The following is a 22,500-nucleotide window of genomic DNA, read 5'->3' on the forward strand; positions in this document are numbered from 1 at the left end:
AGACAATGAAGCACAAGTGCAGAGACAATGAAGCACAAGTACACAGATGAAGTACAAGTACGCATCTTCAGACGATGAAGTACAAGTATATGCACATGACAAAGTACAAGTACACAGACATTGAAGCACAAGTGCAGAGACAATGAAGCACAAGTACACAGATGAAGTACAAGTACGCATCTTCAGACGATGAAGTACAAGTATATGCACATGACAAACTACAAGTACACAGACATTGAAGCACAAGTGCAGAGACAATGAAGCACAAGTACACAGATGAAGTACAAGTACGCATCTTCAGACGATGAAGTACAAGTATATGCACATGACAAAGTACAAGTACACAGACATTGAAGCACAAGTACACAGATGAAGTACAAGTACGCATCTTCAGACGATGAAGTACAATTTTATACGGATAAGTACAAGTACACAACTTCAGACGAATAAGTACAAATACACAATTTCTGACAATGAGTCACAACTGCACGAGTACACTGACGATCAAGTACAGGTGAAGAGACGATGAAGTACAAGTACGTAGACGATCAAGTACAAGTACGCAACTTCAGACGATGAAGTACAATTTTATACGGATAAGTACAAGTACGCAACTTCAGACGATGAAGTACAAATACACAATTTCTGACAATGAGTCACAGCTGCACGAGTACACTGATGATAAAGTACAGGTGAAGAGACGATGAAGTACAAGTACGTAGACGATCAAGTACAAGTACGCAACTTCAGATGATGAAGTACAACTATGGACATGATAAAGTACAACTACAGACACGGTGAAGTACGAGTACACATCTTCAGACAAAGAAGTACAAGGAGGCATCCTCAGACGAAGAAGTACCAGTACACAACTTCAGACAAAGAAGTACCAGTAAGCAACTTCAGACGAAGAAGTACCAGTACACAACTTCAGACGAAGAAGTACCAGTACACAACTTCAGACAAAGAAGTACCAGTAAGCAACTTCAGACGAAGAAGTACCAGTACACAACTTCAGACGAAGAAGTACCAGTACACACCTTCAGACGAAGAAGTACCAGTACGCACCTTCAGACAAAGAAGTACCAGTACGCACCTTCAGACGAAGAAGTACCAGTACACACCTTCAGACGAAGAAGTACCAGTACACAACTTCAGACGAAGAAGTACCAGTACACAACTTCAGACGAAGAAGTACCAGTACACAACTTCAGACGAAGAAGTACCAGTACGCACCTTCAGACGAAGAAGTACCAGTACACAACTTCAGACGAAGAAGTACCAGTACACACCTTCAGACAAAGAAGTACCAGTACACAACTTCAGACGAAGAAGTACCAGTACACAACTTCAGACGAAGAAGTACCAGTACACAACTTCAGACGAAGAAGTACCAGTACGCACCTTCAGACGAAGAAGTACCAGTACACAACTTCAGACGAAGAAGTACCAGTACGCACCTTCAGACGAAGAAGTACCAGTACACAACTTCAGACGAAGAAGTACCAGTACACAACTTCAGACGAAGAAGTACCAGTACACAACTTCAGACGAAGAAGTACCAGTACGCACCTTCAGACGAAGAAGTACCAGTACGCACCTTCAGACGAAGAAGTACCAGTACGCACCTTCAGACGAAGAAGTACCAGTACACACCTTCAGACGAAGAAGTACCAGTACACACCTTCAGACAAAGAAGTACCAGTACACAACTTCAGACGAAGAAGTACCAGTACACAACTTCAGACGAAGAAGTACCAGTACGCAACTTCGGACGAAGAAGTACAAGTACGCAACTTCAGACGAAGAAGTACCAGTACGCAACTTCAGACGAAGAAGTACCAGTACACACCTTCAGACGAAGAAGTACCAGTACACAACTTCAGACGAAGAAGTACCAGTACACAACTTCAGACGAAGAAGTACCAGTACACAACTTCAGACGAAGAAGTACCAGTACGCACCTTCAGACGAAGAAGTACCAGTACACAACTTCAGACGAAGAAGTACCAGTACACACCTTCAGACGAAGAAGTACCAGTACACACCTTCAGACAAAGAAGTACCAGTACACAACTTCAGACGAAGAAGTACCAGTACACAACTTCAGACGAAGAAGTACCAGTACGCAACTTCGGACGAAGAAGTACAAGTACGCAACTTCAGACGAAGAAGTACCAGTACGCAACTTCAGACGAAGAAGTACCAGTACACACCTTCAGACGAAGAAGTACCAGTACACAACTTCAGACGAAAAAGTACCAGTACACACCTTCAGACGAAGAAGTACCAGTACGCAGCTTCAGACGAAGAAGTACCAGTACACAACTTCAGACGAAGAAGTACCAGTACACAACTTCAGACGAAGAAGTACCAGTACACACCTTCAGATGAAGAAGTACCAGTACACACCTTCAGACGAAGAAGTACCAGTACACAACTTCAGACGAAGAAGTACCAGTACGCACCTTCAGACGAAGAAGTACCAGTACACAACTTCAGACGAAGAAGTACCAGTACACACCTTCAGACGAAGAAGTACCAGTACACACCTTCAGACGAAGAAGTACCAGTACACAACTTCAGATGAAGAAGTACCAGTACACACCTTCAGACGAAGAAGTACCAGTACACAACTTCAGACGAAGAAGTACCAGTACGCACCTTCAGACGAAGAAGTACCAGTACACAACTTCAGACGAAGAAGTACCAGTACACACCTTCAGACGAAGAAGTACCAGTACACAACTTCAGACGAAGAAGTACCAGTACACAACTTCAGACGAAGAAGTACCAGTACACAACTTCAGACGAAGAAGTACCAGTACACAACTTCAGACGAAGAAGTACCAGTACACAACTTCAGACGAAGAAGTACCAGTACGCACCTTCAGACGAAGAAGTACCAGTACACAACTTCAGACGAAGAAGTACCAGTACACACCTTCAGACGAAGAAGTACCAGTACACACCTTCAGACGAAGAAGTACCAGTACACAACTTCAGATGAAGAAGTACCAGTACACACCTTCAGACGAAGAAGTACCAGTACACAACTTCAGACGAAGAAGTACCAGTACGCACCTTCAGACGAAGAAGTACCAGTACACAACTTCAGACGAAGAAGTACCAGTACACACCTTCAGACGAAGAAGTACCAGTACGCAGCTTCAGACGAAGAAGTACCAGTACACAACTTCAGACGAAGAAGTACCAGTACACAACTTCAGACGAAGAAGTACCAGTACACACCTTCAGATGAAGAAGTACCAGTACACACCTTCAGACGAAGAAGTACCAGTACACAACTTCAGACGAAGAAGTACCAGTACGCACCTTCAGACGAAGAAGTACCAGTACACAACTTCAGACGAAGAAGTACCAGTACACACCTTCAGACGAAGAAGTACCAGTACACACCTTCAGACGAAGAAGTACCAGTACACAACTTCAGATGAAGAAGTACCAGTACACACCTTCAGACGAAGAAGTACCAGTACACAACTTCAGACGAAGAAGTACCAGTACGCACCTTCAGACGAAGAAGTACCAGTACACAACTTCAGACGAAGAAGTACCAGTACACACCTTCAGACGAAGAAGTACCAGTACACAACTTCAGACGAAGAAGTACCAGTACACAACTTCAGACGAAGAAGTACCAGTACACAACTTCAGACGAAGAAGTACCAGTACACAACTTCAGACGAAGAAGTACCAGTACACAACTTCAGACGAAGAAGTACCAGTACGCACCTTCAGACGAAGAAGTACCAGTACACAACTTCAGACGAAGAAGTACCAGTACACACCTTCAGACGAAGAAGTACCAGTACACACCTTCAGACGAAGAAGTACCAGTACACAACTTCAGATGAAGAAGTACCAGTACACACCTTCAGACGAAGAAGTACCAGTACACAACTTCAGACGAAGAAGTACCAGTACGCACCTTCAGACGAAGAAGTACCAGTACACAACTTCAGACGAAGAAGTACCAGTACACACCTTCAGACGAAGAAGTACCAGTACACAACTTCAGACGAAGAAGTACCAGTACACAACTTCAGACGAAGAAGTACCAGTACACAACTTCAGACGAAGAAGTACCAGTACACAACTTCAGACGAAGAAGTACCAGTACACACCTTCAGACGAAGAAGTACCAGTACACACCTTCAGACGAAGAAGTACCAGTACACAACTTCAGACGAAGAAGTACCAGTACACAACTTCAGACGAAGAAGTACCAGTACACAACTTCAGACGAAGAAGTACCAGTACACAACTTCAGACGAAGAAGTACCAGTACACACCTTCAGACGAAGAAGTACCAGTACACAACTTCAGACGAAGAAGTACCAGTACACAACTTCAGACGAAGAAGTACCAGTACACAACTTCAGACGAAGAAGTACCAGTACACAACTTCAGACGAAGAAGTACCAGTACACAACTTCAGACGAAGAAGTACCAGTACACACCTTCAGACGAAGAAGTACCAGTACACAACTTCAGACGAAGAAGTACCAGTACACAACTTCAGACGAAGAAGTACCAGTACACAACTTCAGACGAAGAAGTACCAGTACACAACTTCAGATGAAGAAGTACCAGTACACAACTTCAGACGAAGAAGTACCAGTACACAACTTCAGATGAAGAAGTACCAGTACACAACTTCAGATGAAGAAGTACCAGTACACAACTTCAGACGAAGAAGTACCAGTACACACCTTCAGACGAAGAAGTACCAGTACACAACTTCAGACGAAGAAGTACCAGTACACAACTTCAGACGAAGAAGTACCAGTACACAACTTCAGACGAAGAAGTACCAGTACACAACTTCAGATGAAGAAGTACCAGTACACAACTTCAGACGAAGAAGTACCAGTACACAACTTCAGATGAAGAAGTACCAGTACACAACTTCAGATGAAGAAGTACCAGTACACAACTTCAGACGAAGAAGTACCAGTACACACCTTCAGACGAAGAAGTACCAGTACACAACTTCAGACGAAGAAGTACCAGTACACAACTTCAGACGAAGAAGTACCAGTACACAACTTCAGACGAAGAAGTACCAGTACACAACTTCAGACAATGAATCACAAGTGCAGAGACGAAATAGAAGTGCAGAGACCAAGCAGAAGTAGAAGTACACAGACGATGACGTGCAAGTACGGAGACGATGAAGTACAATTCCACAGACGATGAAGTACAAATACACAGACTAAGTACAAGTACGCACCGTCCTGGCCCTCCCCGCAAACACCTTGCCCTTCTTGAGCAGGACTTCCCTGGCGTGGCGGTGCTGGTTGACCACGATGACGCGCTGCGAGCCCATCATCAGCGCGTAGGTGTCGCCGTACTTGTGCCGCAGCTTCTGGAAAAGCACGTGAGGAGGATGACAACTTTGCAGACTCAGCAGGCTGCCGATGACAGGAAGTGAGGGCAGCTGGGGGATCTTGTGTGCGCCTCCATCACGCCGACTCGTGCTGCTCAGCGTCCAAGCCAGCAGAGACAGAAGGCAGACAACACACAGCAGGACACACACCCAGGGATCCATGTGGACTTGGACTACTTGGACTCACCTAGTATTGCTTTTTATTCTGCGCCTTCAATGTCACTGCCTTGAACGCACGCCAACACAAACAAGATAACACGTATGCAACTCATCAAATATCCATTATTACATCAAATACACACTGCTACACATCAAATACACACTGCTACACAACACATTCACACCTCTACACATCAAATATCCATTATTACATCAAATACACACTGCTACACATCAAATACACACTGCTACACAACACATTCACACCTCTGCGCATCAAATATCCATGATTACATCAAATACACACTTCTACACATCAAATATCCATTATTACATCAAATACACACTTCTACACATCAAATATCCATTATTACATCAAATACACACTGCTACACAACACATTCACACTTCTACGCATCAAATATCCATGATTACATCAAATACACACTTCTACACAACACATTCACACTTCTACACATCAAATATCCATTATTACATCAAATACACACTGCTACACAACACATTCACACTTCTACGCATCAAATATCCATGATTACATCAAATACACACTTCTACACATCAAATATCCATGATTACATCAAATACACACTGCTACACAACACATTCACACTTCTACGCATCAAATATCCATGATTACATCAAATACACACTTCTACACCTCAAATATCCATTATTACATCAAATACACACTGCTACACAACACATTCACACTTCTACGCATCAAATATCCATTATTACATCAAATACACACTGCTACACAACAAATATACACTTCTACACATCAAATCTCCATTATTACATTAAATACACACTGCTACACATCAAATACACACTGCTACAAACCAAATATCCATTATTACATCAAATACACACTGCCACACAACACATACACACTTCTACACAAAAAAATACACACTTCTACACATGAAATATCCATTATTACATCAAATACACACTGCTACACAACACATACACACTTCTACACATCAAATACACACTTCTACACGTCAAATATCCATTATTACATCAAATACACACTGCTACACAACACATACACACTTTCACACATAAAAAACACTTTTACACATAAAATATATCCATTATTACATCAAATACACACTGTAACACAACAAATGTACACTTCTACACATCAAATATCCATTATTGCATCAAATACACACTGCTACACAACACATACACACTTTCACACGTAAGAATACACACTTCTACACATGAAATATCCATTATTACATCAAATACACACTGCTACACAACACATACACACTTCTACACATCAAATACACACTTCTACACGTCAAATATCCATTATTACATCAAATACACACTGCTACACAACACATACACACTTTCACACATAAAAAACACTTTTACACATAAAATATATCCATTATTACATCAAATACACACTGTAACACAACAAATGTACACTTCTACACATCAAATATCCATTATTGCATCAAATACACACTGCTACACAACACATACACACTTTCACACGTAAGAATACACACTTCTACACATTAAATATATCCATTATTACATCAAATACACACTGCTACACAACAAATGTACACTTCTACACACCAAATATTCATTATTGCATCAAATACACACTGCTACACACATAAATACACACTTCTACACATCAAATACACACTTCTACACATCAAATATCCATTATTACATAAAATACACACTTCTACACATGAAATACACACTTCTACACATCAAATATCCATGATTACATCAAATACACACTGCCACACATCAAATACACACTTCTACACATCAAATATCCATTATTACATCAAATACACACTGCTACACATCAAATATCCATGATTACATCAAATACACACTTCTACACATCAAATATCCATTATTACATCAAATACACACTTCTACACATCAAATATCCATTATTACATCAAATACACACTGCTACACATCAAATATCCATGATTACATCAAATACACACTTCTACACATCAAATATCCATTATTACATCAAATACACACTTCTACACATCAAATATCCATTATTACATCAAATACACACTGCTACACATCAAATATCCATGATTACATCAAATACACACTGCTACACATCAAATATCCATGATTACATCAAATACACACTGCTACACATCAAATATCCATTATTACATCAAATACACACTGCTACACATCAAATACACACTGCTACACATCAAATATCCATGATTACATCAAATACACACTGCTACACAACACATACACACTGCTACACATCAAATATCCATGATTACATCAAATACACACTGCTACACACAAATACACACTGCTACACACAAATACACACTGCTACACACAAATACACACTGCCACACATCAAATACACACTTCTACACATCAAATATCCATTATTGACAACGCTAAAACTCTTATTACAGAAAAAGTAATGGAATTTAAAAATGTTTTTACTGAATGAGACACCCAGAATGAAGATGAAAAATAAAGAATGCCACAATATTAACTAGGTAACGAGTCCCATTTTTATAGTCTCTGGTATAACTCGGCCGGGATTTTAACTCACGACCTACCGATCTGGAGGCAGACACTCTAACCACAAGGCCACTGAACAGGACTACTGGATTCCTCTGTCTTGTTACTTCGACACATGACACACAATACTACACTATCATCAAATACTTAGTAATACACACTACTACACTATCATCAAATACTTACTAATACACACTACCACAAATACTCTGTGATACACAATACTTCACTATCATCAAATACTTACTAATACACACTACTACACTATCATCAAATACTTACTAATACACACTACTACACTATCATCAAATACTTACTAATACACACTACTACACTATCATCAAATACTTACTAATACACACTACTACACTATCATCAAATACTTACTAATACACACTACTACACTATCATCAAATACTTACTAATACACACTACTACACTATCATCAAATACTTAGTAATACACACTACCACAAATACTTTGTGATACACAATACTTCACTATCATCAATTTTTTTTTTTTTTTTTTCTAATTCGAATCTTTTAGAATAAATTTAAAAAAAGAAAATATGGAACATCATTAGTAATTTTTCCTGATTAAAATTAATTTTAGAATTTTGATGACATGTTTTAAATAGGTTAAAATCCAATCTGCACTTTGTTAGAATATATAACAAATTGGACCAAACTATATTTCTAACAAAGACAAATCATTATTTATTCTAGATTTTTCAGAACAAAAATTTTAAAAGAAATTCAAAAGACTTTGAAATAGGATTTACATTTGATTCTACAGATATTCTAGATTTGCCAGAATATATTTTTTTAATTTTAATCATAAGTTTGAAGAAATATTTCACAAATATTCTTCGTCGAAAAAACAGAAGCTAAAATGAGGAATAAATTAAAATGTATTTATTATTCTTTACAATTAAAAAAAAATACTTGAACATTGATTTAAATTGTCAGGAAAGAAGAGGAAAGAATTTAAAAGGTCAAAAGGTATATGTGTTTAAAAATCCTAAAATCATTTAAGGTTGTATTTTTTCTCTAAAATTGTCTTTCTGAAAGTTATAAGAAGCAAAGTAAAAAAAAAAAAATGTATTATACAAGTGAAGACCAAGTCTTTAAAATATTTTCTTGGATTTTCAAATTCTATTTGAGTTTTGTCTCTCTTAGAATTAAAAATGTTGACCAGCTTGCTAGTAAATAAATACAATTTAAAAAAATAGAGGCAGCTCACTGGTAAGTGCTGCTATTTGAGCTATTTTTAGAACAGGCCAGCGGGCGACTCATCTGGTCCTTACGGGCACTATATAAATATAATTCACTTCACAACTAAATGTGTGCATTTTTATTAAAACCAACATACATGTATAATAAGTATCTTCTTCTTTTTGATAACATTGTTATTCTGAAGCTAACCAACAATGAATAAAATAGTTCTTACCATTGATGCGACTTCTTGAACGGGTGCGGTTGAGAACGGGTGGATGGATTAGAACGTGTGAGAATGTTTTATATTTTGAACGTTATTTTTAACAATGATTACCAGCGGAATTATTCATTACTTATCGCTGTGTTTTTCAACCACTGTGCCGTGAAATACAGTCTGGTGTACTGTTGGAGATTATGTAATTTCACATAATTGGGTTAAGAATATTGTTTTCAAACCAGTAATTATAATATGCAAATGTGCCTTTGTTGAGTGTCTGTGCTGTCTAGAGCTCGGCAGAGTAACCGTGTAATACTCTTCCACAGCAGTAGGTGGCAGCAGGTAGCCAATTTCTTTGTAGACGTCGAGAACATGGCTTCACGGTGGCAGAGGGGTTAGTGCGTCTGCCTCACAATATGAAGTTCCTGCAGTCCTGGGTTCAAATCCAGGCTCGGGATCTTTCTGTGTGGAGTTTGCATGTTCTCCCCGTGAATGCGTGGGTTCCCTCCGGGTACTCCGGCTTCCTCCCACTTCCACAGACACGCACCTGGGGATAGGTTGATTGGCAACACTAAATTGGCCCTAGTGTGTGAATGTGAGTGTGAATGTTGCCTATCTGTGTTGGCCCTGCGATGAGGCGGCGACTTGTCCGCCTTCCGCCCGATTGTAGCTGAGATAGGCGCCAGCGCCCCCCGCGACCCCGAATGGGAATAAGCGGTAGAAAATGGATGGATGGACGTCGAGAACATGGTATGTCGTGATCACAATATGCGGGAGGCAGCATGTAGGTAAAAAGGTATTCAACACTTAAACCAAAAATAAACAAAAGGCGAGTGCCGCTTAGTAAAGGCATTGAAGCAAAATTAAACTAAAACTGAACTAGCAGCAAAGTAAACAAAAACAGAATGCTGGACTTAAAGCGTGCGGAGCAGATGGCGTCCACAAAGTACATCCGCACATGGCAAGACAATCAACAATGTCCACACAAAGGAGTGCGTCCGCACAACTTAAATAGTTTTGATTGTAAAAACAAAAGCAGGTGCGATGAATAGCATTCAAGGAAGACATGAAACTGCGACAGGAAAATACCAACAAAAGAGGAAAAGCCACCAAAAAAAGAAGCGCAAAACACACAGGAAAACACCAAAAAAACTCCAAATAAGTCACGGCGTGATGTGACAGGTGGTGACAGTACACCTACAATGAGACAAAGAGCTATTGCGAGAACAACTTTTTATCGTCAATAACGGCTACTGAGTTTCATTTTTTTATGTTTTCCGCTGGTGGAGCTCCTCAAAATAATTTTTTCAATGAAAAAAAGGTGCCTTTGCTCAAAAAAGGTTGAAAAACACTGACATAAAGACCAATTTCACTCAATGTTCCTCACGGACAGGACAAGAGAGAAAATAGTTAAAATCATGAAAAAATTTTTGTTTTTAAGACCTCGATTGATATGAAAAGCATCAAAAATGTTATTGAAGAAGCTGTCAGTAATCGATAATTTCCAACAAGCGTAGAAAATGAAAATAGCTAACATTTACAAACGATGAACCTGTTTCTTTACGTCCGCAACGTTCTAAAATGATTGAACAATCAACCACAACTGCAGTCCTCTCCAAGGTTTCTCATAGTCATCCACATTGACATCCCACTGGGTTTTGAGTTTTTCCTTGCCCTTATGTGGGCTCTGAACTGAGGATGTTGTGGCTTGTGCAGCCCTTTGAGACACTTGTGATTTAGGGCTATATAAATAAACATTGATTGATTGATTGACTTATCGTGTTAAGCAATGCCAGCTAAGATGTATCTGAGAGCCAGATGCAGTCATCAAAAGAGCCACATCTGGCTCTAGAGCCATAGGTTCCCTCCCCCTGGAGTAAGGTACATTGTTTGCATAATAGTTGATCGTACAGATGCTGGAAATGTTCGTTAATACTCTTTTGTTCCTTCTGGCTTACCGTTGTTTGGCAGCCGGAAGCCGGCAGTAAGATGGCGCCGGAAGCCGGAAGTAAGATGACGCCGGAAAGAAGCAAGAAGCGGGAAGAAAGATGGCGTCCTCTGAGACGCAGGCCAGGTTCGGTCAGTCCGTGAAAGGATTATTATCTGACAAAGTAGCTGCGTGCAGTGTGGACGTCATCGCTCTCACGCGGCAGGTGCTGAAGATCTCCCGCAGCCAAGAGGTAAAACATGGATGTTTTGCGTTCGATTAAAAATGTTCGCTGTAACGTAAAACGTGTGCAGAACCTCAACGTTTTGTTTGTATTCTTCTATATTTGTCACATTTACAGCACCCAAACAAACATTGTCAATTTCCTCTCCTGTTAGTCATATACTAAACTTTTCTTCTAAAAATGTAATTAGTTTAGTTTACAAGTTTGTTCACAATACCATATAACAGTGGTCCCCAACCACCGGTACCGGGCCGCAGAAGAATTTTTTATAAAAAATAAAAAAAACACACAATATACACTTACGAATAGTGCACTAACCACAAAAAACTCCCCCTTTCATGACAAAAACGTCCCTTTTTCATGACAAAGAAGAAGAAGAAAAAAAATAGGACACATCATGTCATGATGTGCAAAATATTTTCTAATATTAAAAATGCAAAATGAGTTGTCATTGTGTACAAAATAACTGTTTTGTGACTCATCGTCATACACAAAATATTTTTATGTAAAAAAAATGGTTTGTTATGTCGTTGTATACAAAATGTTTTAAATGTGTTTGAATGTGTCAGCATAAACAAAATAATTCTTATAAACGATAATACAATAACACTTATTTTGTTAGGAGTGTGTCATGTAATGTACAAAATAAGTCTTAATACTACATTGTTTTTTGTTAATGTGTCATCATATACAAAATAATTCCTAATAATTATAATGCACTGTTTGTTTGGTTAGCAATATGTCATCGTATACCCAAAAATACTTTAATAACACTTTGTTTGTTTTGTTAGTGATTTGCCATCATGCACAAAGTAGTCCATAATGTTTGTCTTTTTAGTATGTGTCATCATCATATAAAAAATAATAACACTTTAATAAGGTTTGTTTTGTTAGTAATGTAATTATATACAAAATTATTTATAATAATATAAGGATAATGTTTGTTTGTGTCATGATATACAAAATCATTTATAATAATATAAGGATAATGTTTGTTTGGTTACTATGTCGTCATCATATACAAAATAATTTAATAATACTTTAATAAGGTTTGTTTTGTTTGTAAGGTGTCATTATATACAAAATAATTCATAATATAAGGATTATGGTTTTTTGTTAGTATGTGTCATGATATACAAAATATTTGTAAATAATACAATAGTGCTTGTTTTGTTGGTATGTGTCATGTACAAAATAGTTTTTAATAGAATGTGTTTAGTATTTGTCATCAACTAAAAATAATTAGTAATAGGTTTATTTTGTTAGTAATGTGTCATCATATACAAAAAACTGTCTTAATAATAATACAATGTTTGTTGTTAATGTGTCATCATTCACAAAATAATACTTTGTTTTGTTAGTATGTCATCATATGCAAACTGTTTAAATTATACTTTAATGTTTGTTTTGTTAGCATGTTTCGTCATATACAAAATATTTTTAAATGGTTGTTTTGTTATTAATGTGTCATCATATACTGTACAAAATAATTCTTAATACTACAATAATTTTTGTGTCATATATAAACTAATTTCTAATAATAATGCAATGTTTGTTTTGTTTGCAATGTCATCATATACAAACATGTCTTATTAAAATAATGTTTGTTGTATTAGTAATGTCATCATGCACAAAATAATTGTTTCATGTCATCATATACAAAATATGTCTTATTACAATAATGTTGGTTGTATTAGTAATTTCATCATGCACCAAATTGTTTTATGTCATCATATACAAAATAATTCCTAATATAAGGATGTTTGTTTTGTTAGTGTATGTCATATAATAAATACTTTTTAAGTATGTTTTTTTAGTACTGTGTCATACTGTACAACAGTTTTCTTATTATTACAATGTTTTTGTTAATGGGTCATATACTAAAAAATCCTAATGTTTGTTTTGTTAGTGATCTGTCATCATATACAAAATTATTTGTAATAATACAAGAATATTTGTAATGTGTAATGTACAGAATAATTCATGTTTTTGTTAGTATGTCATCATTTACAAAATATTTTAATACACTGTTTTGTCATCATATACAACATACTTTTAAATACAATAGTGCTTGTTTTTTTGGTATGCGTCATGTACAAAATAATGTTTTTGCTATCAACTAAAATAATTTGTAATAAGATTTTTTTGTTAGTATGTGTCATATTCAAAATCATTTTTAGTACTTTGTTTTGTTAGTGATTTCACGTGTACAAAATGCTTATATTGTGCTTATGTGTCATGTACAAAATAATTTTTAATACAATTGTTAGCATTTGTCATGAACTAAAAAAAATCAGTTATTAGATGTCATTTTGTTACGTCATCATAATCAAAACCATGCCTGTTTGTTCTGTTAGTATGTGTCATCTCCTACAAATTAATAGTTTTTTTGTACTGTCATAGTCTACAAATATAATGTTTAAGCAGGTGTACAAATTATATTTTTTCAGTTTTTTTATTTAGAAAAATGTGCCTAACATGAGTTATTTGTACACTTAATTTTAAAGGCCTACTGAAATGAGATTTTCTTATTTAAACGGGGATAGCAGGTCCATTCTATGTGTCATACTTGATCATTTTGCGATATTGCCACATTTTTGCTGAAAGGATTTAGTAGAGAACATCAACGATAAAGTTCGCAACTTTTGGTCGCCAATAATAAAAGCCTTGCCTGTACTGGAAGTAGCAGACGATGTGCGCATGACGTCACCGGTGTGAGGGCTCCTCACATCCTCACATTGTTTATAATGTGAGCCACAACCAGTAAGAGCAATTCGGACCGAGAAAGCGACGATTTCCCCATTAATTTGAGCGAGGATGAAAGATTCGTGGATGAGGAAAGTTAGAATGAAACAAAAACAAAAAAAGAAAAGGCGACGGCTCCAGACCGCGGCAGTGGGAGCGTTTCAAATGTAATTAGACACATTTACTAGAATAATTCTGGAAAAGCCCTTATCTGCTTATTTTGTATTTTAGTGAGATTATAAAGTCATACCTGAAAGTCGGATGGCTGCGGTGAACGCTAGTGTCTCTGAGAGAAGCCGAGGAGCCAAGATCACAGCTGCCTTTTTGAGCTGCAGGAGGAGGTCGCGTAATCCACTCAGGTCTCCGGTAAGAGCCGACTTAATATCTCAATTTTCCCATCCAAAAACTTGCTGGTTGACGTAGAGAAACATGTTCGCTTGACCGCTCTGTGTTAAAGCTTCACAACAAATAAAGAAACACCGGCTGTGTTTCGGTGCTAAAGGCAGCTGCAATCCACCGCTTTCCACCAACTGCATTCTTCTTTGACGTCTCCATTATTAATTGAACAAATTGCAAAAGATTCAGCAACACAGATGTCCAAAATACTGTGTAATTGCGCGATGAAAAGAGATGACTTTTACCCGTAAGTGGTGCTGGGCTAAAGTGTCCCCTCCAACCAATAACGTCACAAATACGCGTCATCATTCTGCGACGTTTTCAACAGGAAACTCCGCGCTAAATTTAAAATTGTAATTTAGTAAACTAAATTGGCAACACTAAATTGGCCCTAGTGTGTGAATGTGAGTGTGAATGTTGTCTGTCTATCTGTGTTGGCCCTGCGATGAGGTGGCGACTTGTCCAGGGTGTACCCCGCCTTCCGCCCGATTGTAGCTGAGATAGGCGCCAGCGCCCCCCGCGACCCCGAACGGGAATAAGCGGCAGAAAATGGATGGATGGATGGATAAACCGGCCGTATTGGCATGTGTTGCAATGTAAATATTTCATCATTGCTATATAAACTATCAGACTGCGTGGTCGGTAGGGGTGTAACGGTACGTGTATTTGTATTGAACCGATTCGGTACGGGGGTTTCGGTTCGGTTCGGAGGTGTACCGAACGACACGGACATGTTAAGTAGCGCACGTTTTGTAAACGATGCACACCGAGGCACTAGTGGTGCATCAGATCAACATTGATCCGTGATCCGTTCGGATCAATATCTTCGGTTCGCCACACACGTGATCCGCGGTCTGATTTATGAAAAAAAAAAAAAAAAAAGTTGTTCGCACAGCTTGGTAATGGCGAGCGGAGGAACTTGAACGCCCCGTGCCATTTAATCGGTGTGTTTATAGGTGCAGACTCCATTGTGTAAAACAAGGGTTTTAAACACATGCTGAAAGTGCTTCAGCCACATTACGACGTCCCGTCGCGCACATACTTCAACGATAAGATTGGGCCAGATTTTTATGAGCAAGAGAAAAAAATGTTGTGGACGGACTATCCCGAGCGTCATCTGTTGCGCTCACGACAGAAGGGTGGAGGTCCAGGGGAACTATGTGACCATAAGTGTAAGGGTGGAGGTCCAGGGGAACTATGTGACCATAAGTGTAAGACACGCCCCCTCTAGAGAGTCACCTTGTGCAGGTACTGACACAAGCAGTGAAGGAAAGGAGAAATCCCTTTTTATGTGGCACTGTTTTTATTAATTATGTTAAAAAGAAGATAGTATGCCTTGTGCACTTGAACTAGATTTTATATATTTAATTTAATAATTCAAAAGTGTTACAAAACAAAATGGCAAAACTTCTGTTTATTTGTCTTTTTCTTTTTTTTTTGCTGATCCGAAAAAAATGATCCAATTTGTGAGTCTTTTGATCCGTTGCACCCCTACGAGGCACCATGAATTGATTTACGTGGACCCCGACTTAAAACAGGTTGAAATACTTATTGGGGTGTTAGCATTTAGCGGTCAATTGTACAGAATATGTACTGTACTGTGCAATCTACTAATAAAAGTTTCAATCAATCAAAAAAACAACAACACACGGCATTCTAGCAACGACTGGGCTATGATAGACTGACCATACCTCCTCTTTTCACCGGACATGTCCTCTTTTGCGGGGCTGTCCGGGTGGAGTTTCTTAAATGCCTCAAATGTCCGGCATTTTAAGTTAGGGTTGCGTGTATTTTCAATGTACGTTCAAGGTTAAGAAGGGGTTCAAAACAAGACAATTCGTGCACACAGCAGCATTCGTGAGGGAGGGACAGAGACAGACAGAGCGAGAGAGTTATGATAAACATGCATGCGTCGCCAGGCTCTGATTTAATTTTTTAATATATAATGTCAAAAGTGTGCCCCGGAGGCCATTTGCGGCACACACCTAATGTTTTAAAGGCCCATGGCACATTCTAAAAATACTATTATCCATCCACCCATTTTCTACCGCTTATTCTCTTTTGGGGTTGCGGGGGGCGCTGGCGCCTATCTCAGCTACAATCGGGCGGAAGGCGGTGTACACCCTGGACAAGTCGCCACCAAAATAAACAAAAACAAAAGTGAAATAAAAAAGCTTGAAGGCTAAAGGAAATTTAGAAAAAGTTGCAACCTTGTCTAAACAAAAACATAAACAAAAGTGAAATAAAAAAGCTTAAAGGCTAAAGGTAATTTACAAAAAGTTGCAACGTTGTCTGATTAAACAAAGCTGTTTTATTTCTTTCAAACTGTCATTGCTCAAAACATAATATTGAATCAAAATCAGTGTTATTATGAATTATTGACCTATCCAAGTTTCCGATTACTTCACATCAAAATATTTTTGGTGGAAGATTTAGCAAATTTGTTAAATAAATAATCAAAAAATGTATATTTAGTTTTTTCTCACTGTACCGAAAATGAACCGAACCGTGACCTTTGAACCAAGGTACGTACCGAACCGAAATTTTTGTGTACCGTTACACCCCTAGTGGTCGTAATGGGTTTCAGTAGGTCTTTTAAGGGCTGATGCACTGGTGTAAAGATGAATACTTATCAGTTTAGTATCATGGGGACAAAAGAACTACCTTTTATAGACTTCATTGATCCTCAAGGAAATTTTTTTTTTTAATCGTCTTAGTGAATATTTAAATTGTTTTAATAAAACGAGTCATGTTTTCTTTCAGCTTCTGGGTCAAGCGGCCAGGAATATGGTGATTCAGGAGGACGCCATCTTCCATTCAGAAGACGTAAGCGTGACTACGACGACGGACTCCCGCATTTGTCTGCTCCTAAAATTAGTGTCTTGTCTTTCAGAGCCTCAGAAAGATGTCCATCATCACCACACATCTCCAGTACCAGTAAGTCCCCTTGTCACCCACGCCGTGCGATAAAACCAGCCCAAAAGTGACAGCTCTTCTTGTCCTCCAGGCAGGAGGCCATCCAGAAGAAGTAAGTGCCTGTTTGTGCTTCCAAGTGTCGGCCGTGACAGCAGCCGTCTTGTCCTGCAGCGTGGAGCACTCCAAGAACCTGCAGGACCAGCTGAGACACGTGCTGAAGTGACCACAACACATCCAGAGCAAGCATTTTTTTCCTTTTTCACGTCACACTTTTTATTAGCCCTGAAAATAGAATGAGTCAAAAAGCAAAACTGTGAACTGTAAAAAGATAACGCTTAATAAAAATAACCCGCCACTAATTACATTCCTCTTATCTGTACTAAGGATTCCAGCGACTATCGGCTTTCTTTAATCACTATCGGACGTTTTTTATTTCACACAACTACAACAGATTCAAATTGTCACAATAATATTAGACATGTTTTATTTCATTTCACAAATATGGCCTCAGTATCCGACGTTTCCTTTTTTTAAATTACAACGGAAGTACATCAACAGATATCACATGTAAGACTATCACCTTCTTTAATCAGTATCGGATGTTTTTTTTAACAAGTACAACGGAAATACATCAATAGATACCACATGTTAGACCATCACCTTCTTTAATCGGTATTGGACATTTTTTTTTTTAAACAACTACAACAAAAATACATCAACAGATATTATGTATAACACTATCACCTTCTTTAAACTGTATCGGATGTTTTTTTTTTAACATTTGCAACGGAAATACATCAATAGTATCTATTCTTCAATCGGTATCGGACATTTTTTATTTTTTTTAACAACTACAACAGAAATACATCAACAGATATGTATATTTGTGTAAAACTATCGGCCTTCTTTAGAAGGTATCGGACATTTTTTAACAACAGAAAATACATCAGAAAATATCCTTTTTTTAAACTACAACGGAAGTACATCAACAGATATCACATATAAGACTATCACCTTCTTTAATCAATATCGGATTTTTTTTTTAACAAGTACAACGGAAATACATCATTAGATACCACATGTTAGACCATCACCTTCTTTAATCGGTATCGGACATTTTTTTTTTTTTTAAACAACTGCAACAAAAATACATCAACAGATATGTATAAGACTATCACCTTCTTTAAACAGTATCGGATGTTTTTTTTTTTTTAACATTTGCAACGGAAATACATCAATAGATAACACATGTTAGAAAAATCACCTTTAATCGGTATCGGACATTTTTTATTTTTTTTAACAACTACAACAGAAATACATCAACAGATATGTATATTCGTGTAAAACTATCGGCCTTCTTTAGAAGGTATCGGACACTTTTCAACAACAGAAAATACATCAGAAAATATCATTTTTTTAAACTACAACGGAAGTACATCAACAGATATCACATATAAGACTATCACCTTCTTTAATCAGTATCGGATGTTTTTTTTAACAAGTACAACGGAAATACATCAATAGATACCACATGTTAGACCATCACCTTCTTTAATCGGTATCGGACATTTTTTTTTTTTAAACAACTGCAACAAAAATACATCAACAGATATGTATAAGACTATCACCTTCTTTAAACAGTATCAGATGTGTTTTTTTTGACACGTACAACGGAAATACATCAATAGATAACACATGTTAGAAAAATCACCTTCTTTAATCGGTATCGGGCATTTTTTTTTTTTTAACAACTACAACAGAAATACATCAACAGATATCATGTATATTCGTGTTAAACTATCGGCCCTCTTTAGAAGGTATCGGACATTTTTTAACAACAGAAAATACATCAGCAAATATCACCTTTAATCAGTATCGGATGGTTTTTTTTAACAACTACAACGGCAATACATCAACAGATATCACATATAAGACATCACCTTCTTTAATCGGTATCGGACATTTTTTATTTTTTTTAACAACTACAACAGCAATTTATCAACAGATATGACATAATATTGTCACCTTTTTTAATCGGTATCGGACATTTTTTATTTTTTTTAACAACTACAACAGAAGTACATCAACAGATATCATGTATATTCGTATAAGACTATCGGCTTTTAAAAGGTATCAGACATTTTTTTGACAACAGAAAATACATCAACCAATATCACCTTTAATTGGTACCGGAAAGGTTTTTCTAACAACTATAACAGAAGTACATCAACAGATATGTATACTCGTATAAGACTATCGGCCAAATTTAATCGGTATCGGACATTTTTTTTAAACAACTACAACAGAAATACATCGACAGGTATTAAATAAGACTATCACCTACTTTAATTGGTATCGGATGTTTTTTTGTTTTTTTTACAACTACAATAGACGTACATCGACAGATATCACTTTTATTCGTATAGGACTCGGCCATCTTTAAAAAGTATTGGACATTTTTTTAACAGAAAATACATTAGCAAATATCACCTTTAATCGGTATCGGACATTTTTTTTAACAATTACAAAGGCAATACATCAACAGATATCACGTATTAAACTATCACCTTATTTAATCGTATCGGACGTTTATTTTTTTACAACTACAACAGAAATGTATTAACAGATATGACATAAGATTGTCACCTTCTTTAATCGGTATCAAATGTTTGTTTTTTTAACAACTACAATAGAAGTACATCAACAGATATCATGTATTTTCTATTCAGACTATCGCCTTCTTTAAAAGGTATCGGACAATAGAAAATACATCGACAAATACCACCTTTAATCGGTATCAGAATTTTTTTCTAACTACAACAGAAATACATCAACAGATATCTTGTATATTCGTATAAAACTATCGGCCTTTAATCGGTGTTGGACTTTTTTTTTTTAAACTACAACAGAAATACGTCAACAGATACTACATACAAGACTATCACCTTCTTTAATCGGTATCGGACGTTTTTTAACAACTACAACGGCAATACATCAACAGATATCATGTATATTCGTATAAGACTATCGACCTTCCTTAAAAGGTATCCGACATTTTTTAACAGCAGAAAATACATCAACTAATATCACCTTTAATCGGTATCAGAATTATTTTAACAACTACAGTGGCAATACATCAACAGATATCATGTATATTCTTTTTCTGTTTTTTTTACAACTACAATAGAAGTACATAAACAGATATCATGCATATTCGTATAAAACTATCGGCCTTCTTTAATCGGTGTTGGACATTTTTTCTTAAATAACTACAACACAAATACATCAACAAATATCACATACAAGACTATCACCTTCATTAATCGGTATCGGGAGATTGTTGGGTGTTTTTTACAACTACAAGAGAAACATTATCACCTTCTGTAATCGGTTTCGGAGAGTTTTTTATTTATTTATTTTTAACATCTACAACATAAATTCTTAAGACTATAACATTTAAAAAAAAAAAAAAAAAAAGTCAGATACCGATTAAACTACAACAACCGAAATAGATCAACAGAAACCACATATAAGACAATTAAGACATTTACTCGTATCAGACTTTTTCAACAGAAAATACATCAACAAATATCACACATAAGGCTACCTACCCATAAGGAATAAGGATACCTTTAATCCGTATCGGACATTTTTCCTATCTACAACAGAAATACATCAACAGCTATCACAAACTATTTGCCTTTAACCTTATCAGACTTTTTTTAACTAAAATAGAACTAAATCAACAGATATCACATATAAGACTATCAGTCTTCTTTAATTGGTATCGGATGTTTTCTTTTTTTTTTTTTTTTCAAACAACTCCAACATAAATACATCAACAAATATCGTAAAAGATTATCAGCCTTCTTTAATTGCTATCGGACAATTTAAAAAAAAAAAGAACTTCAACCTCCAAACCAATATATTAGAGTTCGTCATGAGGAAACATTACAATGTATTAAATCCATAAAGTGTTAAAAATAGAGTAGGTGGCGAATTATTGTGATGTAGAGAAATGCCATACTGTAAATTTTCCCAGGAAATTTTCCAAATTTTGAAAAGCAAAAGTCGATATTCAATTTAGACACGTAGTGAAAGTGCTTTTGAAATCCCCTAATGTTTTTTTGCTGCTAAATTACAAAACATTAGCACGGCATGAAACATTTTAGGAAACATGTTATGTTTCCTAAAAAAATTATGTTAAAAAACCCCCAACATTAAGCCAGATGTATACTATTCATGCTTATATAACTTTTACTGCAAAGGAATATCGGTTATCGGCTTTATAACCAGTATCAGCCCTAAAAAAAAACATTGCTCGATCTCTAATCTGCACAATGGAACCTTGGTTTACAAATTTTTCGCTTTACAAACTTTTGGTGTTTGCTCGTATGAAAGAGGTTGAGGAAGCAGGCTTTGTACCGCAGCAAAAATGTTTAATTGTGATGAGGTATTAATCAGTACCGTGGTTCTAATAAATTAAAAACGGTACTATACTGCTTCTAAAAACACCTGTATATATTTTTTTTCTTTTTAAATCCGGACACTACGGCATGTCGTCACGTCCTGACATTGCTGGTAAAACAGGCAGAGGGGCGTGTGTAGGCAATGTACACGCACGGAGTACTTACAAGCAGAAACAGTGTGAAAACAGTAAAGACAATGGACGCATTGTGG

The 22,500-nt window shown here is 36.9% G+C and overlaps 2 protein-coding genes across 7 annotated transcripts in view; one reads left to right on the forward strand and one right to left on the reverse strand.

The window, feature by feature from the left end:
- The window catches only part of LOC133539598 (steroid 17-alpha-hydroxylase/17,20 lyase), a 42,397-nt gene extending 36,822 nt beyond the window's left edge, over nt 1–5,575 (reverse strand). The window contains exon 1 of the mRNA XM_061881627.1: nt 5,258–5,575. Coding sequence (XP_061737611.1) covers nt 5,258–5,575 — 318 coding nt within the window. The remainder of the gene's footprint in view (nt 1–5,257) is intronic.
- The window catches only part of borcs7 (BLOC-1 related complex subunit 7), a 67,183-nt gene that overhangs the window by 1,958 nt on the left and 42,725 nt on the right, over nt 1–22,500 (forward strand). For 3 of the 6 annotated variants that reach the window (XM_061881630.1, XM_061881628.1, XM_061881629.1), the window contains exons 2-5: nt 11,564–11,772; nt 17,668–17,730; nt 17,783–17,841; nt 17,912–17,932. In XM_061881630.1, the coding sequence (XP_061737614.1) occupies nt 11,641–11,772; nt 17,668–17,730; nt 17,783–17,841; nt 17,912–17,932 (275 nt within the window). In that variant the 5' untranslated portion in view covers nt 11,564–11,640. Of the gene's footprint in view, nt 1–11,563; nt 11,773–17,667; nt 17,731–17,782; nt 17,842–17,911; nt 17,933–17,991; nt 18,180–22,500 lie in introns of those variants that run through there. The other 3 variants (XM_061881633.1, XM_061881634.1, XM_061881631.1) reach the window with 3 other exon arrangements.

Source organism: Nerophis ophidion, linkage group LG21, assembly GCF_033978795.1.
Source record: "Nerophis ophidion isolate RoL-2023_Sa linkage group LG21, RoL_Noph_v1.0, whole genome shotgun sequence".
NCBI lineage: Eukaryota > Metazoa > Chordata > Actinopteri > Syngnathiformes > Syngnathidae > Nerophis > Nerophis ophidion.